Source organism: Coturnix japonica, chromosome 1 (assembly GCF_001577835.2).
Source record: "Coturnix japonica isolate 7356 chromosome 1, Coturnix japonica 2.1, whole genome shotgun sequence".
Taxonomy (NCBI): Eukaryota; Metazoa; Chordata; class Aves; order Galliformes; family Phasianidae; genus Coturnix; species Coturnix japonica.
The window spans coordinates 22593344-22621219 of record NC_029516.1 but is presented as its reverse complement, the minus strand read 5'-3'; the positions used below and the strand labels follow the sequence as shown (position 1 = coordinate 22621219).

General features: G+C 39.4%; 1 protein-coding gene across 1 annotated transcript; it reads left to right on the top strand.

Annotated features, from left to right (window-relative positions):
• Positions 1-1583: 1583 nt before the first annotated feature.
• On the top strand, positions 1584-27200 carry TES (testin LIM domain protein). The gene is made up of 7 exons (XM_015853719.1): positions 1584-1805; positions 13697-13782; positions 21574-21826; positions 22985-23320; positions 24662-24877; positions 25426-25584; positions 25715-27200. The coding sequence occupies exons 1-7, from the start codon at positions 1779-1781 to the stop codon at positions 25904-25906; spliced, it is 1269 nt and encodes a 422-aa protein (XP_015709205.1). The 5' UTR covers positions 1584-1778; the 3' UTR covers positions 25907-27200.
• The last annotated feature ends 676 nt before the right edge of the window (positions 27201-27876 follow it).

Genomic DNA, 27876 nt, shown 5'->3' with positions numbered 1-27876 from the left:
AATATTGCCCATGTCCTCTATTTTTTTTAGTGTTACAGTGTAGTTTAACTGAATCAGTAAGGTTGGAAAAGACCACTAAGATCATCTAGTTCAACCATCAGCCCATCACCATCATGTCTGATAAACCACGTTCCTCGGTGCCACCTCTCCGTGTTTGTTGAACACATCCAGGGACTGTGACTCCATCACCTCTCTGGGCAGCCTGTTCCAATGCAGCACCACACTTTCAGAGAATATTTTCCTAGTATCCAACCTGAATCTCTCCTGGTGCAACCTGAGGCCATTACCTCTCATGCTATTACTGTCACCAGGGAAGAAGAGACCAGTCTCCTATAAGGTAGCTGTGGAGAGCAATGAGGTCACCCCTAAGCCTCCTCTGTGGCAGATTGGACAATCTCAGCTCCCTCAGCCACTTCTCTTAATTCCAATGCTTCAGACCCTTCACAGCTTCATTGTCTTTTTTTGGGCATGCCCCAGGACCTCAGTGTCTTCCTTGTAGTGAAGGGCCCAATACTGAACACAGTATTTGAGGCATGGCCTCACCAGAGCTGAGTGTAGGGGGGCAATCACCTCCTTGGTCCGGCTGGCTGCAATATTTCAGATACAACCTTGAGATATCCTCTCAATTTTTTAGTGAATTTCCTGGTCAAAGTTTGTTTCATGGGTTCTGTGGTAGAAATACATGCACCATGATACCTGTTCCAGCAGAAAAATCAAACAGAATTTTCCTTTTACCTGTAAACAGACAGCAAAGAGATACAGACTCATTTTCCCTTTGTTGCAGTCACCTCTCCACAAGTAATGAAATGACAAAAAAAAAATAAATAAAGTACTGAAAATGTACGATGTAAGGCATGAAAACAACTGGTATGCGTGTAGAGAGAAGATTAGACTCTTCAGATGAGTGACAACCTACTAAATCATTCACTTAAGACTATGAATGTTTGCTATTTGTTTCCAAAGATCTAAAGGCATTTATGTATGGAAGTAACCAATCTTGCAAACGTTTAATCACTCTGATATTTTATACTGTATATACATGATACATAAAGTACATTTTACATTATCGGCTCCCTTCCATGACTGATCACACATATGGGAATTTGAAGGCTGGGGTCAAAGTCCAAGTTTTATATCACAGTATTCATCTGCAGCCAACAGAAGAAAAGTAATGTTGCTCAGCACCGTGACTAAACAATAGACACTCCTCTAAAGCAGCACGATGAGATAACACGCCATGAGATCAGTCCCAGCAGTGCCAAGATCCCTCCAGCCGCTCCAGGTGGAAGTCAATCCACTTGGAAGATATCGCCATTGATATCACCATTGCAGCGGTGAGAGGGCACCCAAGCGGATCCACACAGCTGTGGGAGCAGGCAAGGCCCCTCGCTTTCTTTCTCCTTCTCCCATCAGTGTTGGAGATTCCCAGGTCTATTCAGTTCTCCCCCTCCACAGAAGCACGGCCGCACCACCAAACACCCTCCATACAACCCAGGAGCCGTGACCGGCGGGGTGGGGATTGGCTGAGGGCGCGGGGACGGGAGGGGGGGCGGGCGGAGATTGGCTGCCACCCCGCCTTTGTTCGGCTGCAGCCGCTGCCGCAGGGCAGCGGAAGTTTGAGCGCCGCGGCGGAGTGCGAAGGGCGGCGCCGGTTACCGGTGCTGGCGCTTTGGTCTCGGTGTGTCGCCCGCGGCTCCGCTCAGCCGCCTCGATACCGGCCGGGGGCTGTTCCCTGCCTCGATCTGCGCCCCGAGCCCTGTGTGCGGTGATACGGCGGCATGGACTTGGAAAGCAAAGTGAAAAAGGTGAGGTCGGGCTCTGCCTGCTCGGTTACCTGCGCAGCGCCTGGAGCGGCTCTGTCTGAAGGGAGAGGGGAAGGGGAGAAGCGGAGACTGCCCGCAGCCCCTGTCCTGTGGGCGCTACCGCTTCCACTTTGGGTCTGGTGTGTCCCCGCACACCGATGGCCGTCCCTGTGTAAGCTATTGGAGTGTTCATCCGAACGCTACGAGCTGAATCTGAGCACTGGAGTCGTGCTGCCCATCAGCTCTTGTAAGGTCTTCCCTTCCTGGTGGAGGAAGGTAGGTGGGCAAACAGCGAATGGTAAGTTGTAGAAACTGGTAAGTAACCTGGTTGTATGGATCCTTTTCTGAAGCTGAGCTCCTGTGGGACACGGCCCTGATCCTCACTTGTGCTTTTGTGAATTACATGCTATGCTTGCACAGCAGCTCCGTTTGTGAGAACTTTATCAAGTAGTCTCAGAACTGGTACTGTGGAAGTTGAAGCCTTGTATGAGAATGCTTTAGAAATCCGTGGGTTGCAGATGTGGGTGATTTTGTGTTTCTGTGTTGTTATATTAAAGTGTAGCACCTTGTTTTAAAGTGTGCTTGTGCACACGCATATATGCACGTATATATGTATACAAACTCAATAAACTTTTCCAGATTACAAACTAGGAACTGGCCCAGATGCCAGAGTAGCTGTACAGAATGCAAGGCTATTGGTCCCCTCAGGACTGAATGCTACTGAAGCAGGTTTGCCTTAAGTCACAGCTTTCTCTGAGTGATGGCGTGACTGAGCTTGTTCACTGGAAGTTGTTGAAACTCCATTAACACTAATGCAGGAAATAGAGCGTTCCTTCTCAGAACTTCCCTGTCTGAAAGGAGAATAAGTATGTGCTATGAGGTGTTGATGAGATTCTACTGATGATGGAGTTTTGGAGGAGTTTGTAGAAGCTGAACATATGCTTTGAATTGTAACGTAATTATTGGACAACTACACATGCTGTAAGTTTGTCTCTTCTCTTAATTTTCTTCAGTCGTGTTTCAATCTTCTTTTTCTTCCCTGAAGATTTTTCAGAATCCGGTCAAACAGTTGTGGTAGCTGCTGCTACAACAGAAACCAAGAAAGCTGTCTGTAGGATTTAATTTGTCTTTTCTGTTAAGCTCTACATCATAGAGCGTCTTTTAGCAGTATTAATAAGAGCTTCACGTTTCTTGAATTTCTTCTATATATGTGCTCAGAAAACCACTTTTATTTCCCTCCTCATCCATGTTGACCTCTCCTTATCATGTTCTTTCCCTCTTATGGTTTAGTTGAGATTCCTTTTCCAGGAGAACACTGATCTGTTACGAGTCAGAGCCAGGATGAATGAGGAAGTTTAGTTATCATAATGGTATGTCCTATAATAAATTAAATTCTTTCTTTTTTGACCCCTGTTATTTACTTAATCAGAGCTTCCTCAGATTTTGTACACTGGAAGGAATGTATGAATAATAGTTCACTTCAACTATGCAGTGTCTTTAACCCAGGTCTTTTAATTCTATTTGAAACTTGTTTCCCCAAATTTTACTTTTCTCTTGTTTATTATTATTATTTGCTAATTTTCTTCCTCTTTTGGGAGGTGAGAGAATATTCTGGGAAGCTTTCAGTCAAGTTTATGGAGGCCAGTAAAGCGCTTTGAGAGAAATCTGTCTTCAGGTGGAGATGGCCCCATCAAACTTCTTTGGCCACTTGCAGTAGGTTGCAGTCCTCACTTTCTGTTTTCCTGCCCTGCACCTTGGGCAGAAATGCCAACTTTAACAAAATCAGTGTGCTGAATTCTTATTTTGTATCAACTTCTACCATTCGTTGGACTCAAAATAAGCACTAACTACTGAACTACTGGGCCTGCCTGGTGGATAGGAAGTATCAAGATTGAAACAAGGAAGCAGGAGTTGCCACATTGTTACCACTTAGGTTCCTATTCTGTTACTCTGAGCTTGAAAATCTGAGTTTAGAAATTGACCAGTCCGTAACCTCCAGATTACGTAGGACAGAGGGAAACAAATTCAGTATGGAGTTTCAGACCATCAACTCATTGCGTAAAACAACTTCTTTGCCTTCCTACAGCTGTTAACTTAAAACTGGGTAATATAATGAAACTCATTTTCTTCCTGAAAATGATAAGTTTCCAAAGTGGCACTCTTAAGATTTCCCTGTCTCACAGTATCACAGTCTTGTGTGGGTTGGAAGGGACCTTAGAGATCATGTCTCAAGAGCTTTACAGTCTGTTCTTCAGTTGTGAGCATAGATGCTGGCTCTTTGGACAACTGTGAGTAGCTTTCAAGGGGTTGTTAGTGTACTTAAGAGAAACGCAGGTAGATATATGAATAGTGTGTTTATATCTGGGAGTCTAGGGTTGTACTAAAAAAACATGCTTCTAAAATGGAACAAGAAAGTTTGTTTTCAGTGCTCACATCAGGTTTTTGTGGGTTTTGTTTGTTTTTTTTATCCCTCAAAACTTAATTCTAGCATAGTTCATCTCACAGGAGTTGCTTCCCCCCTAGTAGAAGGCCACTAGGGCTGAGGCAACCTACCTGTCTTACTACAGGAAGAACTGCTGCCTCATCCATTGCATTTTCAGGCCCGCTGTTTCAGACTTGTAGCAGCGAATAGATCATATTTCTGCTGTTTTGTGGGAGTGAAAGAGCAGCCCTGTGTACTGTACATCTCTTATGTGTTTTCTAAGATGAATCTAAGGAGACAATTGCTTGAGCTCGAACCCTCATTGTTTTTTAACAATGCAAACAGTAGGTCCAGTTCCTTACTGTTATACTCTTCCTTTCCTCCTTAAAGGCTAACTGTACCTTTTTTCTCTCCTTTCTTAGAAGGAGGTGGATTTACTGTTGCATTTGAGGATTATGAAGGTAGCATTTTATATACATTGTTTGCACAATGGAGTTGAAGCCTTAGAAATGTGACTCTAATTTGAAAAGTACTTGTGGAACAAGCAGATCACTAAATTCTTCCAAATACAATATGCCTTGTGTTCTTGAACTTTACTTTGGGAGGAATAGGAAAAATGAAGATTTAATGCTTTCTTAGGGACTCTGTTAGAACAAACAGTGGTCTTCATCCCTGTCTTTCACCTCAGTGATCTTCTTAAAATGAATCAGTAGGCAGCACACATGCTTTGTACTGTCCTGCTGGCAGCATGGTCTTGTGTTGTATTAGGGAGAATAAGTGGCTAGCATTGAGACTGTTCTGTATAAGCTTTCACAGAATAATACTTGCTTTGTAAAAGGAACACTGTGCTGGGAAGAGGGCAAAGGAGTCTGGGGTAAGAGGTCTCAAGTGTGGAGTGTCTGCATGATTTTTCAATGTGCATGAGGCTTGGTTTGTTCTGTTACAGTGGGAAGAAAACAATTCTGTAGACATCATTAACAACTATACTGCTCTCTGATAAGTGAATGGTGAATAAAGTATTCCAAGGAGCAAAGTCAACTTTCTCATCGTTTAGCATGATTTAGTAATGTTTGTTGGGCTATGCTTCCTGCTTACATCACTTGTTACTGTTTGTTTTGGTGTTACTGCTGTGGAAACTCATGATAGGAGAGGTGGTGGTTTGTGTTTGTTTTTCTTATGTATGGTAAAATCAAGGAAATGCAAAGTTCACACACATCAGTTTCATTTGGCTGCAAGAAGTACAAAAACAAGTATGAAGAAGTGAGAAGACATGGTTAAGTTCCTCTAACAAATAAAGTGCTTTTTATTGCATCTTTGGTGTTATTTTGTGTGTTTTGTATTTGTTCTGGGGATTTCTAGGTTTTTTCTTTACTTCAAACTTAATGTTTGAAGGTAAAGAGAGGGTAGAGAGGAGTTAGAATATTGTACAGATATGATTTGTTGCCTGGAATGCCTTTCACATTTATTTCTTGTCCTTTGTGCATATCAGGTTTGCAAAGAAAGCAGTGCTAAATTAAACTTTTTTTTTTTTCTTCTGTGGTGAAAGTATTCCCTGAGTCTTTGACCATAAAATATAATGACATGCCTGGATAGTAAGCCAAGGAACTCCTTGCATGTAGAAGTGCATAACTTCTGCGATTAGGTCAATGGCATAACTGTAAACGGAGTATTAATCAGCAAGTTGTTTTTTATTATGACCTTCTGCCATTAAAGGCACAAAGAGCATTTTCTGCATGTGTTCTCAAGGAAAAAAAACAAAGAACATTTTCTTTCCTCTATGTAAAATGGTAACAATGGCAACTAAGTCACCATCAGGAGTGTAACTTTCTTGGTAGAAGTAGCTAAAAAATGCATTGCATTCCTTTCACATGAGTGAATAAGTTCTGCAAATCGATGATTTCATCCTAGCAAATGCAAAGCTTCCAAGTGTTGTGGGGTAGATGTGAAATATACATTGTAAATTGTAACGCATACAGCAAGATGTATTTGCATAGTTATGTGTGGTTATATGTATGATTTGTGTATATCTTCTGCTCTCATGAAGAGTTAATGAGTGTCTTCTGCCTTTTGGAGACACACGGGAAGAACAGGGCTGTGAAGACAGAAAGCTTGTGTGCTTGTTGTTTTGGGTCTTAGATGTGGTCAAGAGAGTTAGATTGTATGTGATGCACCCATTCAACATCATGTTAAATGTAACTGTGCTTCAGGCACTGTTCTGTGTGCATCTCTGGTCTGTTATTGTCTTCCTCTTTCTTTGTGCTTTGCTTTTAGTCTGAGGCTATCTAGCTGCTGCTTCTGAATGCATTGGCTTGGGCCAAGGGGAGAGAGAAGAGAGGAGGAAAAACAATGAAACCAATTTTCCTGTAAGACTAAAGTTCCTCTTAAATATGTAGATTTGCAGGTCTAAAAAACAAATGTTAAAAGCTTTAGAGAAGTTGTCTGGCCTGTGGCCTGTAAGTTGTGTGTGTTTTCAAATGACAAGCCCTTGCTTGGTCACAAGAACTCTTCTGGAAGATGAGTTTCCAGGAATCCTTGAGGCTTTAGCACACTTCATGCTGCCCATGATAGAAGCTATGATCTTTCTGTAAACTAGTCCTGGTTGTATCTCCATTGCACTTGTCCATGTGCATGATAACTGCAAAACTGTCCACCTACCATAAAGTTCTCTGTGGGCAGCTTGAGAGTACTCAGTGTTTCTTGTTATGTGTGTTGTCATAAGTCACTCAACTGTAAGACTGGAAGTAAGAGGCAGTGTTTACTTGTGTTCCTGTGTTGGATTAGCTTTTCCTGGTGCCCCATACACATAAGTCCAGGCCTTCCAGCAAGAGCAACAGAGAACAGTATTTCTTAGTTTGCCTTAGCAGCATTGGGTGGTGGATGGTACTGTGCTGTACTGTAAACCCTGTGGTTGGTACCCTGTTGTACTGTAGGGTTGTTAGAGACAGTATCACAGTTTGTCAACCACACTGAAACTTTGTTAGCATCATACAGAACTTTGTGGGGGAAAAAACCCTCTTGTTTTGCTGAGGTCTTTAATAGCTGTTAATCTTTTGACAGCAGACCATAGTAGCGCCTTAAATATTTATATTCTGAGTTGTTTGATATTTACTAAAGACATCACAATAAAATAAATTCCTAGTACTTGTGTGCTGTCATAGTCTGCTGCAGTTCCTTGATTTATCCTTAGATTTGTCCTGCTCGAATTATCTTTCAAATATCTTTCTTGGATGCAGGCCCTTCTTGGCATCCTTCTTCCTTACAAGAGCTTCTGCATCTTAATCTTAGTAAACTTTTCCCTAGTTCTAAATTCATGCTTAAAGAAAAAATAGAAAAGATTTGCCATCAGTTAAAATTAGGTATGTTAAATAACAAATATAGAATGCTCTACGCAGTATTTCTCTTCACTGGAGATCTCTTTTGCTGATCTGATACAGCATTCATAGAAGCCTTATGAGGGAGCCTGGATATAAATGTTTGTGGTTTTTTTTTCCCTCACCATTCTGGAATTACAAGAAATAAACTTCAAAAATGGAAGAATTTTAATCTTTTTCAAATTCCTTTGAACAATCTATTTCATCTATTTCAAATTCCAGTTTGTTTCCCAACCAAGAGAAGTCACCTGCATGTATACAATTCAGTAACACAAGATCAGGTCTCAGCAATAAAGCATCCACAGCGCATACAATTCTTTTCTTGATGCTGTTTTGTTCTTTCTCCCTCCCACCCCCATGCTTGTCTTTGACCTTGACTTTTTCTGGAAGTTTCTATACTACATTAAAATCTGTTAAAGACATCATCTGTTATGCTGTACTTTTTTTTCTGTTGTTTTGTTTTGTTCCCCATTAATATCCAAATAAGTTAATAGCCCAGTAATCTTCAGACCGGAGGAGCCCTGGTATGTTATAGTAAGCTCAAGAATGGCTTTAGCAGAAGTTGTTTCTGTTCGTGGAATGCTGAGGGACGCAGAAGAAAGATCTATAAAAGAACAGTGAAAATTCCTTAACCCTGTGCAGTGTTCCACTCAAGTACTGCAGTAACGCTGATGGCTTTCTCACTGTGTAGTAACAACTTTTCAAACTGAGACAGGTATCCAGCAGGGGAATTACTTCTATTCAGCAGAGGCTGGTTGTGGGTATTGTGCCACACTATCCCTGGCAAGCCGAAAGATGAATCAGATCATCTGCCAGGTGATGCAGGAGTCCCCTCACGGGTAGAGGAAGAGTGAGGAAGCAAGCCCCTAGTTTGCTCTGGTCTTTTGGTGAAACTCACAGGATGCACAGAAAAACCCTGTGGGAGAAATGTCAAGTTGAACTTCTCCATTTTATTTATTTATTTATTACAGCTTCCTCTCTTTTAACTTCTTATCACTGAGCATCAGTGGTTCCTCTCTAAGCGGGCAAGAAGTGCTGTGCAACTAGTGTTATTTGAAGGCTGTCTTTGTCGCATGTTTGACTACTAAATAACAATTACGAAAATAAAGATTGCCAGTTTCTTGGTACCATTTGTACCTAGCTAATTAGTGAGAGGAAATAAAGAAGAGAAAATTGGACTCTAGTCATTGTGCGGTGATAATACGAGACAGTAGGCAGAAGCTGCACAGTGTGAAATTCCAATCAGACAGATTCATTCCTGTCTGTGGCCCAGCACTGTAGTAGGTTGTTGAATGTGGAAAATGGACGAGATCTCTGCCAAATCTGATTTAGCTGCACCTGTTCTTTATGGGTGGTTGGACGATCTCCGGAGAGCCCTTTCAACTTTAAATCATCTGTCACCAGTAAAAGGAAGTATATGCAAGCTTTGAACATTACTGAGATTTCATTCTAACTCACCCAAGATTTCTTAGGGCTCTTTTTTTCCCTGTGATTATCAACAGTAATTTTGAGTTTTATAGCATTACGTTCTTCTAACTACCAGAAGATGATTCTCCATTCATCTCTACTATTTTATTTTTTACCAGCACTGTGGCACAGTTCATTCAACATAAGAACAAATTTATTATACAAACTTATCAGTATTTTACCACGTAGGAGAAACCATAGCTGGTGAAATGTATTTTGATTTGCATCAGCCCATAGGCTTAAATGGGCCAACTACCACTTCATGATCTGTTTGTGTCTATGATTATTCTGTAGCATCCCATATCAGGAGATGCTGTTGGCATATTCTCTTTGAAATCTGTTACATATATATATATATATATACATATATATATATATATATGAATACAAAATATGAAATTATTTTAAAAAGAAGCCATACTTAGGCATTTCCCAAAGGGTTTAAACTTAATACGATTTGGAAACAGGATCTCTTGGACTTTAATTCTTGGTCCTTTTCAATGAAGTTGATCATAAACACTTGTTCTAATCCAGGCTTATACTAATTTATAGTAACTGCAGTGTTTCTTTTACTCATCCAGGCAAGCTATCAGGCATTCAGATTGGACCGTTTAGATTTTTAAGACAGCAATAAGCTTCTACAAGTGGCTCTTCTAAAGTTAGCCAACTTTTCATACTGGATTCCAGCACGATCTGAAGGAGAGTGAACTCCAGTAATTCTCACTTTGCTGCAACCATTTAAAATTCTTTACCCTTGAGAACTATTTAATCATGATCTCAGTCATATTAATATCATTTTCCATACTCAGGCTATTTAAATCCATACTGGCTGTGTTAGTCGTACCAGATGGTTTTAGATAGCTTTTGCTGTAAAATGAAAATTAATGGCAGTAGGCACACACAGAAATCTCTTTCTGGCAGAATTTCAGTTGACCTATCTGGGTCACTTCTCCCATGATTCCATTTATGGGGAAAATTGATTCCATCCTGTACTCAGATGCACATTCCCCCTCTAGCATGTGCCCAGCTCACAGTATTTCTGGGTCCTCCATCTCAGCACTAGTTGCATCCATACGAAGGCCTGGGGAATAAACTTGGGCACACTGGGTTTTAAGTACTCAGAATTTCCTGAGTTGCAGTAGAATCAGCCACTGGAAAGCAACACTCACTTCTGGGACTGATGCTTCCTTACCACTGAAGCAGATCCTGTTATGGCACTGTATTTGGCATACATTGTTAGGCACAGCCAAACTCAAAATGCTGTGTCTGCAAATGCTATTTCATATCCTTAGTATTTTGAGCATGTAGTTTCTCACTCAAAACAAAGGCAGAGTCTGAGAGTGAATGTGGAATAGCATCTGATTCAGTACTGAGTGTGCCTGTTATTTTCAAGCTAAACTTCTACAAGATGACCCGGCAACACAAATGAGATCATGCTTCTCTTTTACAGCAAACTGAAGAACATGTATCAGAACAAGTCTGTCTTGTTGACTAATTCAGTTCATTCGCCTTAAGTTGCATAAACATACCCTTGATGTGCTTTATTTTACTGGGGATGGAATATAAAATCTTCTGTCACTGAAGAAATCAGTGTTGAGAGTGATGACAGTGCAAGTATGCTGGCTGGTTGCTGTCAGCTCAGTTGGGATAAGGAGTGTATTTTGGGTGGAGCACTTAAGGAGAAGAATCTTGTGGTGCTTGACAAAATATCTCTACTTGTTTTTCGCCTGAAAGACCCTTAAATGTTAGGAGGGTTGGGAATAGTGTATTTGCTTTTGAAAGCCATTCTTTCTCTTGCTTGTATTTGTGAGTGTGTTTTGGGAATTCTTGATGTGTTAAGGCCATTTCTAGGTATACTACCCAGTAGCTCTTCATACACTAGTGACCCTAGATTTCTGTGCCTTATAACATGGCAATAAAGTAACCATGACTCCTATTCTGCCCTCTCTCTTTAAAAAAAGTAAAAAATTTAAGGAGATGGGAGCTTGAGCATAAGAAAGTACTGCTGGTTTGGAGTAGCAACTGAGGAGAATAGGTTAATGTTTTCTTTGAGGTTTTGAGAGGCAATTGCAATCACACATCAAATTAAGCACTCCTTAGAGATGGTTTAAAAAAAAAATAAAAAAAAAAATCCTATCCTGAAAATAAAACAGCAACAATTATGTTGCTTTAGTTTCCTTATTAGAGAATGTCTAAGCCAACATTTTGTTCTTTACATATCCAGTATAGACTAAAACATATATATAGGTGATGGGAAAAATAACTATTATTTCATCTTTAAAGTTATTGTAGGCCCATAGAATGGCTTGGATTGGAAAGGGCTTTAAAGATCAATTAGTTCCAACTTCTCTGCCATGGGTAGAGTTGTCAGCTACTAAATCAAGGCTGCCTACAGCCCCATCCAGCCTGACCTTGAGCACATCCACGGATGGCGCATCCACAACCTCTCTGGGCAGCTGTGCCAGGGCCTCACCACCCTTTGAGTAAGTAATTCCTGCCTGAGGTTTCCCCACAGCCTTTTCTTCTTTTTTCTTGTCTCCAACCGAAGTACAGCACCTTGCACTTGGACCTTTTGAACCTCACTAGGTTTCTGTGTTCACTTTTCTCAAGCTATGTTTGTTTTAGGTGTCTACTGATCTTGCTTCAGGTTAGCTCATCTTCTGTGTGAACTTCTTGAGCCAATAGGTGTATAGATAAAAGCATGATCATCGAAGGCTTGTTTTTATTTCCTTTCACATGAAAGAAATATATAATTTCACATCTCTCTACTCATCCTCACACTTGTAAGCAGTAGCTGGATAGCTGCTAAAGTGCAACTTCTTCCCAAATAATAATCTGCAGGAAGGCATGTAATTTTCTTAGGGTTATCTGCCTTTAAAGGCAGTGATCTTTCAAATATAAAATGATTGAAACTGTAGCTGTGGCATTTTTTCATGTGCTGTCCTGAGTAAGTGGTTTGCAAGTAATATGTTCCTTCACTTTGGACAGAAGCAAGTTGAAAGATGAACTGCTTATATCCTTGAAAATCAAACCACAATTTCATTATGAAAAAGCTTGCATTAACACATTTAATTAATGCTTGCATTGTATTACTGCTGGCAGAACTAAGATCAGTACTAGAACTTACCACCCTCTATCTTGTTTCTCAGGGGGACCTTATTGCTCTCTATAACTTCCTGAAGGAGGGTTGTAGTGAGCTGGGGTTTGGCCTCTTCTCTCGTGTCATTAGTGATAGGACTAGAGGGAATGGTTTCAAGCTGCAGCAGGGGAGATTCAGGCTGGACATTAGGAAGTATTACTTCTCAGAAAGGGTGGTCAGGTACTGGAATGGACCCAGGGAGGTGGTGGAGTCACCAACCCTGGGGGCGTTCAAGGAGCAATTGGATATCGTGTTGAGGGACATGGTTTAGTGGGAGCTATTGGTAATAGGTGAATGGTTGGACTGGATGATCTTTTAGGTCTTTTCCAACCTTGGTGATTCTATGATGTTGTTTTTTTTTTTCTTTCATGGTAGGTTATGCCAGACTGGAATTGAGCTGTCTGTGTCATGATTACTGTCCCTCACAAAGAGTATACTCACAGTCTGCTAGATGTGTTCTTCATGCCTGGGAGTATGGTCATGGGTTTACCCTCTATATGGGCAGCAGCCTGCACACTCAGCTGTGACCGCAGTTGATTTAAGGGTGGTGATTCCCAAAGGTTTAGAGAACTGGAATGAGGCATCTGAAACTTATTTCAGACTTATTATTGCATAAGTTATGGTAATTGATGTCTATTTTTCACCTCAAACTTCCAGCTGCTGCTCACTATCCACTTAAATGTGCCAATACATCGATATATTGTGTGAATATTTGGCTTCTGTTATGCACTGGTTTTTGTATTCTCTCAAATTAGTTGTGTTATAAATTGGTTGTGTGTCCTTTTAATTACTTCACAGTGAAACACTGTGTATCATTTATGGTCGTTGTTCTTACTAACTGCTGTTTGTCTTTCTCCTTGGAAAGTAAGCTGGTATTAGTTCAGCTGAAACACAATTATAAAAGGTATGTTCTGGTCTCCATCACTGTCAGAGTAGTTTCAAAAATATTATGCTAATCACTTAAATGTTTTCTTTATTTCTATCTGATGCTCAGGCTATTGATATCAAAGCAGATTCTGTTTATTTCATGATCTTCTGTATTTTGTCAAGTCATACACTAAGAGATCACCTTGTCCTGACAGCTGGATTAAATACCTTTTAGCTTGGACTTGAGGTTTTGCAGCTTTCACACTGTGGTTTCACAGCTACAGGCAGAGCTGTAACATCTGCTTCTCCCTTTGAAGTCTGCAGTATGAGCTTTTTGGCGGAGGCATGTTATACACACAAAAACAAACTAAATAAAAACCAACTGGGTTTAGGTTAAGGCTTTCTACTTGCTAGATCAATCCTACAAACAGGTTTGTGCAGACAGCATCACTTCTCTAAGTACAAAAACAGGGTAACTGGAACCTAAAACGCTCTCCTAATGTTGGCTTAGTGAAATGCTTAATGTTCTGTTTTAGCTGTGGTTTGTATGTTATAAAGGAAGCAGTGAGATCATTCATGCAGCTGATTCTTGGAGTTGACAAGAGTTTTCTTCTTGATCTTTAAACAGATGGGCTTGGGCCACGAACAGGGATTTGGTGCCCCCTGCTTAAAATGCAAGGATAAGTGTGAAGGATTTGAGCTTCATTTTTGGAGGTAAGTGACTCAACGCACCTTGTCACTTAGATGTAAATGTGCAAGTACTGGACTTTTTCTTCTCTTTTTCCATTAAACTGTTCAGATGCTTTAAAGATCTTGTGTTAGTGTTTAGGACTAGAGTTTCTCAGCAGCACTGCAACAACTAAGTAAGTAATCATGTATGAGTATACATTTTATCTGCACTAAAGTCCATGGTACTGCTTCTATTGAGGCATTCACTTTAGTTTAATAAATGATTGGTTTAATAAATGGTTAAAGTAGATTTGAAAACATCCCTATTTCTACTGTAAGAGTGCTTCATCTCAGTAATAAAATGCTTTCTCAATTTCTAATTAAATACATTAGCTTTGATCTGAGATTTTAGGTGAAATTTTCTCTCTTGTAAAGAGACTGAAACTTTGTGTACATCCGTAAAGAGGGAGCTGTGTTATATTTCAACAAAGTTAAATATTTCTTTGCTTTGAACCATACACCACTTCTAAATCAGTGAGGATTGACGATAGTTGCAGCAAATGGACCTTTGAGAGGTCAGTGCTGTTACTTTGACAGAAGTGTCCCATTCCCTTCTTTGCGTTACTGAAACCTTAACAAATAGCTCTGACTCACTCCGTTCACAGTTCATACTGGCTGAACTTTAAGGAGTAGCTTAGAGATTCTGATATTAAAAATAAAAATAAATAATAAAAAACCTCTTGAAGGGATAAGCCTGTGAGGGGTAAATATAAATGATGGATAATAGCGCTAGCACAGGCAACATAACTAAAGCAGTTGCCTTTCCCCAGTGCTATTTTGCTACAGTCATAACTGTGTCTGTGATAGGATTTCATGATGTATTTTAATTCTGATCTTTATACAACTCAGCTAGAGTGGTATCAGGTGCAGATAAGGCCTAAGAGATATTGCATCCATCTCAGAGTACTTGAGTGCAGCTGTGACATGGTTTAGAAAATAACCAGACATCCCACGACAGAAACTTAGTGTATGTTGATGAGGTTATAACTCAGTTATATATCTGCAATATGTAACTATGTTAGCAACTTACAAATAATAACCTGAAACAAGGAATAGTAATATGCTGGTAAGTAAATCTGGTGCGGTTGTAGCTTCATGATCCTTGAGGTCCCTTCCGACCTGGGTCATTCTGTGATTCTGTGGTAAGAAACAAATAATTTATGGGAAGACTCTGGGAAGGTTCATGTAGAGGTAACAGAATAGTGATAGAAATGTGCGTAGGTGATTCAATGAAACTGAACACAAGTCTTGCAGGAGTAAATATATTGTTTCTGTACTTACAGGAAAATTATGTTTCATATTACTCCAGAGAGAGACCTTTGTTTAGGGTCAGTTTGGTAATGAAATTATATGTTGGGAGGAAAAAAAGAAGATGAGACCAAATAATTTCTTCTGTTTGTCCTCTCTCATTCCTAGTTCCCACTGCTGAGGCCTATTTCCTAACATGTTCTTAAAAAACAAAAACAAACAAAAAACCTAAAGATAAAAAGAAATGTCTGAAGCAATACGTAAATAAGCATATTTGCCACTTTGGAATGTAGCTGCTTGTGGGTGTGTATTTAACGATTTTTTTTTGTGTGCTTTTCTTTAATAGTCCTTTTACTGAGCTGCTCCTGCAGTTATGGCTCATCTTGGTAGGTTCTAAATAAACAGCTCGTCAGGACTCTCTTAAAGAGAGCCTGTAGATGGCAGTGCATTAAAGATCAAGTAAGACGATGTGAAAAGTCTGTTTAGTTTGGATTGAAGTTATAAGTTAAGAGGTGAGAAGATGTAGGATAGTCCAAGCAACAAGGTGGCCATGAAAAAATACTTCTAGGTGTCAGAGAAATGTAACACATTAAGAGATGAAATGTTGGCAATTAAGGCGATTCTAGAACAGGTTGAAATACAGCTTTTTTCTCCACTTAATCTGCTTCTGGACACAGATAGGATGTGAATATGAAGTCTGAAATTAGTTATATAAGAAGTTCTTAAAGGAAAAAAATAGTAGTACATTTCGCATGGTATAGATATCTCAGGAGTTCATCACTGGAACAGAAAGAGGGATGGATAGATTTAGAATGTTTGTTCATGTCTGAGTACTTACTGTCTTACTTTTGTTCCCCTGGCTGCATCCTGACTCCCCTGTCCCCCCAGTTTTATACTTTTGCTTGATGCTATATGGCATGGAATACATTCCTTTGACCTCTTTGGATCTTCTGTCCTGGATCTATTCCTTCCCAGCTCTGCATGCACCCCCAGCCCCATTACTAGCAGGGCAGCATGAGAAACTGAAAAGTCATTGATTGGCTTTGTGCAAAGACAGTTCAGCAACAGATAAAGCATCAGTGAGTTATTTGCGTTATTCTCACCATAAATCCAGATGACACCATACTAGCCACTATGAAGAAAATTGACTTTATCCCAGACAAACCAGGATGACATAGCCATGTTAGTCTTACTAGGAGATTCTATATTAAATTGATACATGCTAGTAGAAATGAATAGAATGTTATCTTTATAATATCAGTTTTTAAGTTGGTTCAAATTTTGTTGTCAATTTTATCTTTTATGCATCTTCAAAAGATGGGTGTTCAGATTGGAAAGAATTGCTTTGTTGGGTTGACCCCAGCCTGCAGTCAAGCACCCACAGAGCTTCTTCTTTGCTGTTTCTTTCACAATGGAGTTGGGGAGAGAACAGGAAAAACTGAAGTGAGAATACTTGTGGGTTATTATGAAGACAGGTTCAATAGGTGCAGGAAAAGTGGTGGGGAAGCAACTGATGCAATGCAGTCACTCACAACTTCCCATGATCCCTTAGACAGTGTGTGAGCAATGACTATTTTGCAAGCCAGAAGTCTGCCTTCTTTATTTGCCACACCTGTTGTTTTTGCTAAGTATGATTCTGTATGGTATGGAATATCCCTCTAGCCAAACGGAGTCAACTGTCCTCTCCTACATTAATTGCAATGGAGAGGCAGCATGAAATAATGTGCAAGCGCTGCTCAGCATAGTGAGTGCTATCAACAGAATTTTTAATTGTGAGTCCAAAACACAGCACCACACTCTAACCCAAGTTATCTCCAGACACAATGCAGCAGCTCTGCTGCACGTAGGCTGTACGTTGCTTTGGTGTCAGGGTGACTCTGCCCTCTGGTGGATGGAGCTAGAGTGAAAACTGTACCATTAAGAACTAGGTGCAATTTCTCTGCTGCTGCACAACGGAGCATCAGTGCTGCCTTTGGCAGGTCAGACTGGAGAGTGCACCAAAAAATATCCAAACATACCAATCTAGTAGCAGTGTTTTATACAGAGCTTTTACACCATCTTTCTCTGTACTGTTAGCGTTTGGCAAATATATCTTCTGAGCTGGCAACTTGAAGTCTTTAAGCACTTTGTGCTAAGGTTCTTGGCACAACAGGTGGGCTGACTTTGCAAATGCAGACCTGTTAATTTGGGCTAATTTCTGTTAATTTTGTACATAAGCAAGTATAAACAAAGCTCTTTGTAAAACTTGTTCCCAAATGTAGAAACTCTTAAAGCCTCAGTGTTGTGACCTGCCTACAAGTCACTACAATGGAAGTTGCAGTTTGCAATGGTTAAAAAAGGAAAAGAAATTACCTGCTTTATCTGTGTGCTAATAACTTTAGCTTTTAAAATTGTCTTCAGAATTATGTTTTCATCCAGATTCAGCATAAACAAGGAGCAGGGTCTTCTAAATTCAGATGTAGTAATTCTGTCAGACTGCAAAGCTTCCTCCACAAAACTAAGATGCCAAACTAGCTGTTATTATTATTATTATTAATGGTAATAATATAATAATAATAATAATAATAATAGTAATAGTAATAAAAACCCTGCTACTAATTATATATATATATATATATATATATATAGGGGGAAAATATATTGGGGGAAATGTATTTCCCACTAGAGGGAGATGTGGAACAGGAATCAGATGTTATAAGTGAGAAGGAAGGAAGGTCATGCACTGGGAAGCGATAATTGCCAAAATGTTAAAGCTGCTGGAGGTAAGAAACTTAAGCTTGGGATTGACTATTATGAGCACCTGGTTTCTTCAGGTGGTACAACCCCTGGAAGTCAGAAGGAACATGTTTTAACATCCTCTGATACTAAGGCTGTCAGGTGAGAACTGAGGCACATTACTAACTGCATTTACAATTACTGCAGCTGTATTAATAGCAGGAAAACAGAAGGAGGAATCAAAAGAGTTGAGTTCGGTTTATTTGTTTTTGTATGGAGAACAAAGCCTCAGGACTTGCCAGGTCCTTGTTGAGGGTTTCTCTGGGCTTGCAAATGCTTCTTTCTGAAGCTTCAAAGCCAGCATAGAAATGGTCATGATCTGAATTATTATTCTTCTCTGGACACATAAAAACTAAAATAACAGGTAGATGAGTGATGCTTCGTTCCATAGAAGGAGCCTTGTAGGTAATAGAAAGCTATGACGTGGGAGTTCATGGGCCTAGGAGACAAGGAGAGAACATGGAATCTGTTTTCCTTTCTACCCACGCAATACCTGGAAGCAGGACATAGTCCACTAAGTCTGCATTGTACAATGATATCACTTTTAATTCCACAGCTCTTAAGCTTCCTTCTTACATGCCATGTTTTGGAAAGGGAAAGCTTCTGAAGCTGCTAGGATTGGACTGGGGAACATTTATGTCCTTTGCTGAAGTCCTGTTTGTGTCCACAGCTTCCAGGAACCTCTAATATCTCATTTAATTAAGATTCTGCTGAATGCCCTCAAGTTAAATAAAAATATATATTTTCCTATGCTTACACCCATTGACGGAATAAATGAAGAGAATGGTCTCACTGTCTGTCTTCTAGGTAGAGCCATGAGAAATAAATGTCTGTATAAAGAAGCAGCTGGCTGTTCCAGTGTGTGAGATTCTTTCTTTAATATCAGAATTAAAAAAAAAATATGTGTCAGTTATCAAACAGACTTGTGAAGTGTAATGAAGTGTTAGAGGTAATGTGATATAGTCTCTTAAGAAAGATCGTTCTTTCATAGTCAAAGGGAACAGCAGGGAACGTGGCAGATGATCAAGACTCTGATATGGCATCTTAGAGGGAGAAAGTATGACTGAATTGTAAGCAGTACTTTGTGCTAAGGCTTGTGTATGTAAAAGATATCCAGTTGACATTTAGGGCTAAGAATTAATCAAGAAAAGGGATTATAAATCAGAATAGGAAACCTTTTTTGGCTTTTAGCAGGGTGCAGATGTCTCCATGTGGCAGGGATTCAGTGGAGCCTTGGGGAGCAGGGGAGATGGCAGCAGCCTCAGGGATTTTCCTTTAGCTTACTACAATAGGCTGACATCAGTTATGAGTAAGGATTATCTTCGTGGATTATTTGCTCCTGCATTTGGAAACTTATCCACAAGTTGTAATCCAGAACAATCACATTTACAAACAGCTTCTTGCAAACCGCATGTAGAACAAAGAGTCATTCACTGCTTTCTTGAAGGAGTGAGGAGATAACATTAGGATGAAATGTTCACAGTCAGTTTCTTGTTATAAGCAAGCACGAAGAGGAGCAAGTTCAGCAAGCATAAAGATAATGCTTTTTCTTCTCCACTCAAGTTTAAGCCATGGTAATTTAATGCCAGTTTTCACAGTGGGACCCAGGAAGGACCTGAAGGTAAATTATGTATTTTCTTTTTTTTTTTTTTTTTTTTTTTTTTTTTTTTTTTTTGTGCATCTGTTTATCAAGATTACAGAAAATCTCTCAAGAATACTGCAACTTGTGAGACATACTAGTCCTTCAATGTGGGACTGAAGATAAAAGCAACTAAGTCAGAGTGTTCTCCTATCTGAGAACAGAAACAGGATCTCAGAACTCTAATAGAAAGTAAATATGCCATCTGAGCAAAACCCTTGTTGTTTTTCCAGCACCTGTGAAAAAGATCCAAGGGAAAGAATTCTGCCAGAACTTGTTGGAAGTGGCTCTGATCTCTGCAGACTGTCAGAGCAGCTGTAGATGAAGGCTGTGTGGAGCAGGGAAAACTAGACAAACTGCCATACTGTACTGATCACACAGCCAGTACAACCATATCAGTTGTTCTCAGTGAGTTCTGTTTTGCAGTCAGAACAGTTCTGGACGGCAAGACTGCGCTATGCTTGCTGAACGTGTAGTTTACCTGGAGATGTCTGTTCAGCCACCTGTGCTATGTTAGAGCACATACTATCAAGAAACAAGACTGCAGCACACTGTTTATTGCTAAAGGCTTATGTGGAAAAAATGAAGAAAATGTCTGGTAAACTGTTGTTCAAGATGCATGTGCACTGTGGGGCACAGAACTATGTTAATCACTGATGTAATAATGAGCTAAGCCTTCGAAAATAGGATCTTCTGTAGCAGATAGCAAAACTGACCATTTCTGTTTAGAGTGGGATTTGTAACTCAGGAAACTACGGCTGCTGTTTTATCAGATGACCTGGACTGCATCCATCACACACTGAAATGATCATAGAGTATAATTATAATATACTGTATAATTTTGGGGATGGCTGTGCATCAGTTCACCTGACCTTACAGGCATGTCTTCCTCTTCCTTCCTTTTCCACTACCTATTGGGTTTGCTGTAGTCATGGCTCATTCCAGCTGTGCACTCATTACATGCCTTACAATAAAGTACTTACCTTGTCTTCATGGCTTCAGACAGCAAGTTGCCAAACACTGTGAGACTTACATGGTTTCTGGTAAGCAGAGTTGAGAAGTGTTTTATAAATAGCAGTCATGTTATTCAGTACATGAAGAGTAAATAATAGGGTAAAATGTTGTTCGTTTATGTCCATTTTCGAGACATCCAGAAGGTTAATCTGTTCTTTTCATATATAAGGAGAGCCATTAGTTAACATCCAGCTTCACTAATTTTCTTATACCGTGGCCGAATGGAGGCTCCGGGAAAGGCACTAATAAATAGTGAGCCAGAACGGCTAATCCAAGGTTCTGCTTATTAAAAGTGAATTGTTTAGTTATGCTTAATGTAATAAATTGCTTTCTAATATGTCTTCATCAAAGGAGTTCAAATATATTTTATTGTACATGAAAGAATACTTCCATCTATCTGAGTAAGTGAAACCATCTACCTTTTAAGGCTGTTATCTGTGAAAATTCTCTGTACAGCATGTACCAGACTACCTCTGACTTTGTTCACAGATGTCAGAAATACTTTCTCCTTATAAGCAAGTCACTCTTCTTTCACCTTCTCTTTTAAGTGCTAATCTTGCACCACATTCTGTTCCGTGTGTGTTTATTTTTCCTTACAAAGAAACACTTGTTTCCAGTTGTTAGTAACCCTGTGGTTACCACATATCATGCAAATGGAGAAATAATAGCATGTGTAATTTTGAATATACAAAGAGAACCTGGAAAAAATTAAGGGTACAAATAAATAATTGCTGGGAATCATATTGATATGCTTGAGGCATGGGTCATGTGTGGCTACTCACAACAAACCTGATAGGTAAGTGATCACGGATATGTATATGTGCGGTGGTGTAACTGAAGGAATGACACATCAGCCGACTACATTAATGCATTTTAGTACAGCATTATGCATCAATCATGATCTCAGTGAATAAATAATAGAATAAAGAATCCAAAAGATATCCAGAGATATTTGACAAATTGCAGGAAAACTTGTATCTAACCTAATCAAAGCACCAAAAACAGGTTTTTGGGGTTCTGCCGATATAGTTACGTGCCACTGATGGGAGGTGGAGGTTGCAGCTGAGACTATAATTCTTTGCCATTCCCATGAATTTCAGAAAAATATGCCGCAACTGCAAATGTGGCCAGGAAGAGCACGATGTCCTCACAAGCAATGAAGAAGACAGGAAAGTGGGGAAACTCTTTGAAGATACGAAATATACAACTCTTATTGCAAAGCTGAAAAATGACGGCATTCCCATGTATAAACGTAACGTAATGATACTGACTAATCCGGTGCAAGCCAAGAAAAACATATCCATCAACACTGTGACCTATGAGTGGGCTCCTCCTGTTCAGAATCAGACACTTGTAAGTCAGACTCCCTTTTTCCTTCATGTTCAAGAGTTGATGAGATATAAAGCACAGTTTAGTAGAACAACAAATCTGCCTCTTGTTGTTCTTCTGAATGTACTTAACCTTTCCTTCGTTCTTGAAACTAAAATTATGGTGGATGTTTTTAGTGAGCCTTGCCTGTGCAGTCTTGCAGAAATTGATGTGTTTCTGTGGAACTTCTTGGGAACTGAGGAAATAAGATTGAATTTTTGTTTTATAGTAGATTACTTTTAACTCATTACATCTCTGGAGTGCTATTTTTCTAATCTACCTTCATCAGTTAACTTGGAAAATGTGCAGTGTGTGCGCTTAGAATCACATACGCACAAATGCACACAATACAATTTATTATCACAGTTTAAAGTTAAGGGGAACACCCAGACTTGCTTATGTCTTTTACTGTATATGGTAAGAGCAAGTTCAGTGTTGACGTCTCAGAAGAGCTCTCGTTCATTATGTTTGCAGCTCAAGTAGATGGGATGGTAGATAGCCTTCTGAGAATTTCTACTTTGCTTTTCAAGCTTTTACTGTTAATTTACTGTACTGCAGTGTTGTGTAATCGTTGCTGGAATTGTGTTATCTCTGACTTGCCTCTCTAAATAACCTCTTCCAGTGAATGAATCAAACCTTGTGCAGCTAAACTGACCATTACTTAATATTCTGTTAGCATTTTTATTTTTACACTTGCCCTTGCTTTATTAAAACAAGAGCTTATTTTTTTTGTTCCTAGAACTAGTTCTGCAATGGGCTGTGTGCCTCAGGAAAGGTGTTCCAGCTTGTACTTCTTAGAGCTGTACTGGTGACCCATAGTTCTAAAGAGTTTTGAAGAGGCAAGGTGCTATGCAAAACAATTGTTGTTTACTCTGAAAAGTCATAACTCTGTGTAATCTACATGTCATAAATAGCTTGAAAGTGAGCCTGTTTCTTACTCTGGGAAGAAGCCAATTAGTGTTTCTGCTGTATTTTTTTCTCTGTCGACTGTGCTTCAGGACATTAATGTTTATGAGAAGAACCTTGTTTTTGACAAGTTTGTCTGTCGCTAGCAACAGTAGAGATGATTTTAATCACTTGTTTGCTTAAAAGGATAGGTCTATAATAGAAATGGCATCTGATATCTAATTCTGCCTGATTTAGGCTAGACAGTATATGCAGATGCTACCAAAGGAGAAACAGCCTGTTGCTGGCTCAGAAGGCGCTCAGTACAGGAAGAAGCAGTTGGCTAAGCAGCTGCCTGCTCACGATCAGGATCCTTCAAAATGCCATGAGCTATCCCCCAATGAAGTGAAACAGATGGAACAATTTGTGAAGAAGTACAAAAATGAAGCACTTGGTGTAGGAGATGTGAAGCTCCCCGGTGAGCTGGAATCTAAAGCTACTGACAAGAATAACGTTAACAGTGGGGACAGAAGTACCTCAGCTGCTGTAGGAGCAATGGAGGACAAGTCAGCAGACCAGAAGGCATCTCAGTATGTAAGTATAAGAAAGAAAAGATAAAGCAAGAAGGGAGTCTTCCATTTGAGCATTCTCTTTGGTCATTTTAACTCACTGAACTTGTTTGTTCATTTGAAATAGTGAATGTCTGGGGAGGGGATGAAAGAGGAGAAACTGGAAAGCATTGTTAATGTCTACTCAGAACTCCTGGACAGTATTTAGCACACTGGTGCAAATAGCTTCCAAGATGACTTATGTTCATAACGAAAAAAAAAGTTAGCTTGGAGATATTCTATATGAGGATGGCTTCTGCCGAATAACGAAGAGGATGTATAATCTCACAGACTGACTGCTACACCTTTTCCTTCTTGAAGACTTTAGCTAAATTTTATTGTGGTCAGCTATTTTCTCTTTCCTAGAGAAGAATTAAAAATTGCTTGATTATAAAATTGCGTTTAAAACTAGGTAAAACTAAGAAGTAATAAAGTAACACTTTTTCCTCCTGTCTCCAACAGGCTAAGCCATGTAACTGCTGATTTGAGTAGATTTTTTTTATAACCAGATCTTTTTCCCCTTTGATGTCTGATTTCCACCTTGTAACAGCTCAACAGAAATGGTTGTTCCTATTTGTTCCTGGCCATCAGTTCTGAGTGTTCATTCTCTAGATTTTCTAGTATGTAACGATTCAGACTGAGTCTGAAAGTGTGTATTCCTATAGCTGCAGGGTAGAAATTCAGTTTCTTTGAAGGAGCAGGTTTTTTAAATCTGATTTCAAAAAATACAATCAATCTCCACTACTAATGTAAGTCTACCTATAATAATTTTCTTCATGAGTTTTCTCTTGTTAAAAATCTATCTTGCCACAATTAAAAGATGAGAACTGGATATTTAGCAGAATAGTAAGTTTTACATTTAATAAAGAAAGACTTTGCTTTCTCTCTTAGCTGTCTAGGATGGGGATTTTGCAAGTGACAGGTGACTTTTCCCTCACAATCTGTGAATACAGAGCCATATTTTTGTTCAGAGTCTAGTTGGTTTGAAGGAGGCTCCTTGTTCCTAAATACGTGATGCTCGTAGAGCATAACATGAGTTTTGGCTGTTGGATTTTTCCAAGTGTTGGATGGTAGTTTCAAGGATGTGAATACTGCAAAATACAGTAATCCATTTAAGTAGCACTAATGTTGTCAGTATAGTATCATCTTGAATTGCTTGGTGTGAGAATTGCTGTTCTGTGCTATGTCACATTATCTGATACTGGATGAAAGTTAATACTGTAGTTTTATTACAGGCAGGTGGGTTTAAATAGATGTTTATGTAATATGTAGCTGCTATAAACATTTCACTTCAAAGAATTACTTCATCTGTAAAATCTCTTTCCAGTCCTGCTATCGCTGCAAGCTGAACATGAAAGAAGGTGACCCAGCTGTCTATGCAGAACGTGCAGGATATGACAAACTGTGGCACCCAGCTTGTTTTGTCTGTTGTACCTGTAGCGAACTTCTTGTAGACATGATCTATTTCTGGAAGAATGGCAACCTGTACTGTGGAAGACATTATTGTGATAGTGAAAAACCCCGCTGTGCTGGATGCGATGAGGTAGGAAATATCCCAGACCTTTGTTTTAATGCACTGGTTTGTCATCCCAAAAAGTTAATATCATCGTAGTGAAATATTTCAATGCAGAGATATGACATCTGTTCATTAGTTTTAACTGATCATAGTTGCAAAGAACTGAGTTGTATGTGGACGCTTCACATTCAAGAGGTTCCATAGTTTGTTTTGGTTTTGGTGGGGGTTTGTGCAGTCCACAGGAAAGCAGGATATGTAGGATATGAGTGTAAATTCTTGTGTAGGAAAGTCTTGAGTTATGCAGATGTTTCCTTAGGAAGGGCACTAGGGGGAGCGCCTCCCTAAATTACATCTGTAGCAAGGGAGAGAACAGCCTGCCTGATGTCTTTGGCATCTTATTGTTTCTTAATGGCAACTTTGGAAAACAGTGATACAAGTGAATACTCCCATTATTGTTGAAGTCATTTGGAGCTGTGGGATACCAACAGTTCCTTACAAATGGCAAAATATCATGGGCACAGCTTTAATAAAGGAAGTACTATTCAAATAATAATGTTTTTATGTTTCCTTCATAGTTAATATTCAGCAATGAATATACTCAAGCAGAAGGTCAAAACTGGCATCTGAAACACTTCTGCTGTTTTGACTGCGACTGTGTTTTAGCTGGAGAAATCTATGTCATGGTGAATGACAAGCCAGTCTGCAGACCATGCTACGTGAAGAAGCATGCTGCGGTAAGATCCTCACTGACATGCTGGTGTTGTGAAGGAAGGGAACTTGAAGAGCATGGAACTCTTACCTTTCTCCCAGGTGGGAGAGTATCTGAAGAGCGTAAACTGATTGTTTGTCTTTTTTTCCTAATAGATTTGCCAAGGTTGTCACAATGCTATAGATCCAGAGGTTCAGCGTGTGACCTACAACAACTTCAATTGGCATGCTACACAGGAGTGTTTCTTGTGTTCCTGTTGTAGCAAGTGTTTAATTGGCCAGAAGTTTATGCCAGTGGAAGGGATGGTCTTTTGCTCAGTGGAATGTAAGAAGAAGATGATGTCTTAAGGGGTAACATGCACAAAACTAAGCATTGCTCTGTTCCAAAGGCTTTTTTTCTACTGTAAAATATGTAGAATGTGGCATTTAAGGTTATGGAAAGTACTAACTATCATTTTCCCAAAGATTTTTTTCTTTCAATGACTAATTCATGTTCTGTAATCTTGACTCCTTAGCTGTAATGTTTTATTCTTTGGGATTTTGTTCCTGTGTCTTGTGTCGAATGTCTTCATATCCCAGAACTGTAGGAAAAAGTATGTTATGAACTCTATACACTTTAAGGGAACTCTTCACTATGAAGGATCTTTTCACTGTGTCCTTTATAATGGAAGAAGAAAATGTGAATGTGCTCCATTTTTTTTTCTTATACAATCATGTATCTTTTCCACTTTCAATTTGACAAGTTATTTATGTCTCAGTTTCCCTGCTATCATCAAGCACTTTAGACAAGATGATCAGCTTTACTTCCACATACAGTTTTGTTCACCAGACCTCAGGTGGGCAGGGAGAATGAAGTTGTTTTATTTGGGTTTTTTTTAAAAGCTGCATGTAGGTTTTTTTGCTTCTGGTTGACACATGGATTGCTGAAAAATAGGAACTACTCTCACATCTAGTTTGTAAAGAACCTGCACCACTGAAAAACTGCGTTATCTCCTTTATCTTCTTACTACTTTTTGAAGTTACTTTGCAAGGGTTTCTTTTGCTTCTGCATTTTGTGAGAGCTTGGTTTGGCTTTGTGGTTGCTTTTCTTTGTTATTGGAGGGGAGGGATGATGGTGAAATAAATCTAAGGGGACATCCTACCCAAATTAAAAATCCACTCATCTTGTGGATCCGGCTTCAGCTTCTCATGAATGTTCTTTTTGCATATTGTGCCTTCTGTCAGAGGAGCACAGCACAGGGGTACCGTATGCATTTCCCAGTAGGTCATACTGCAAAAGGTTTGTACTTAGACTTTTGGATTGTATGTTCTTAACCAAAGCAGAAAGCAGTCTCAACTAGAAGGCTTCCAGTTTTTGAATTAAAAGTTCACCCTTATCTATTACCTTTGCTTATCTAATAAGCCAAATAAATCGATTCCTGTGGCATTTGTCTTCTTTTCCTCCCCTTAACGATTATAGGTCTACAGCAAGACTTGTTAGCTATCTCTGTGCTGAAGAGGGAATGGATCATCTTTAGCCTAAAAAAATAAAATAAAATAAAAAATTAAAAACAAATCCTATGCAAGTTTTATGTTCAGCTTTAAGTTTTATGATGCTGGTATTCTAACACTTACAAATAAACATTGGTATTGTTCACTTGAATTGTCCTCTGATTCTGTTCTTGCTGAATTCCCTTTTTGGAGGGAGACAAAGAGGAAGAGAAATATCCCTAAACATCTGTTTAACTTTGGCATTATTTCTAGCATAACATAAGGCCTGTGATATTGTCAGGTGCTTCTTGTCATATGCAATATTATCGAGGCACACACTGGTGAAAAAAAGATGGGTCTCGTTCATACAAATACATAATTTAATAGTTTGTGAAGAAGAAAATTCACACCACTAAGTTTTGTTCACATTCACTTATTCACATGAGGGTATTACTGAAAGCTTCGATTCAGTTATATTTCAGGTCATAGGAAAAATACTGAATTCAGAGCTGAGCTGTGACCACAGCTGGGTGCAGTGACACTGAGGTGCTTTGTGATACTTCCTGTATAATAAACAAGACAGTAGCATGAGATTTGTACTTTGTCTGTTGTCTAAATGGAGATGCAAACTTTAGATCCATGCTCTGGAAGCATGTATGGCCCTTCTCAGCTACGGCCCTCCTCAGGGATCCTCTGGATGAACAAAAAAGAATGTCTTTCAGCTCCCACCAATGGGTCTGTATTCTTACCAAGCTTGCAGTTTTAGACCAAGGGAAATCAGGATGCCTTAGAAAAATAAAGTTTCTATGTTTTGTTTTGTTGAGGTTTTTGGGTTTTTTTTTTCCATT

What these genes read in the sequence shown, in the direction of transcription:
- TES (XM_015853719.1), top strand. Translation starts at nt 1,779, where the DNA reads ATGGACTTGGAAAGCAAAGTGAAAAAG. An exon ending in TGGAAAGCAAAGTGAAAAAG is followed by an intron (nt 1,806 to 13,696) that starts GTGAGGTCGGGC and finishes ATCTTTAAACAG; the next exon opens with ATGGGCTTGGGCCACGAACA. An exon ending in ACGTGAAGAAGCATGCTGCG is followed by an intron (nt 25,585 to 25,714) that starts GTAAGATCCTCA and finishes TTTTCCTAATAG; the next exon opens with ATTTGCCAAGGTTGTCACAA.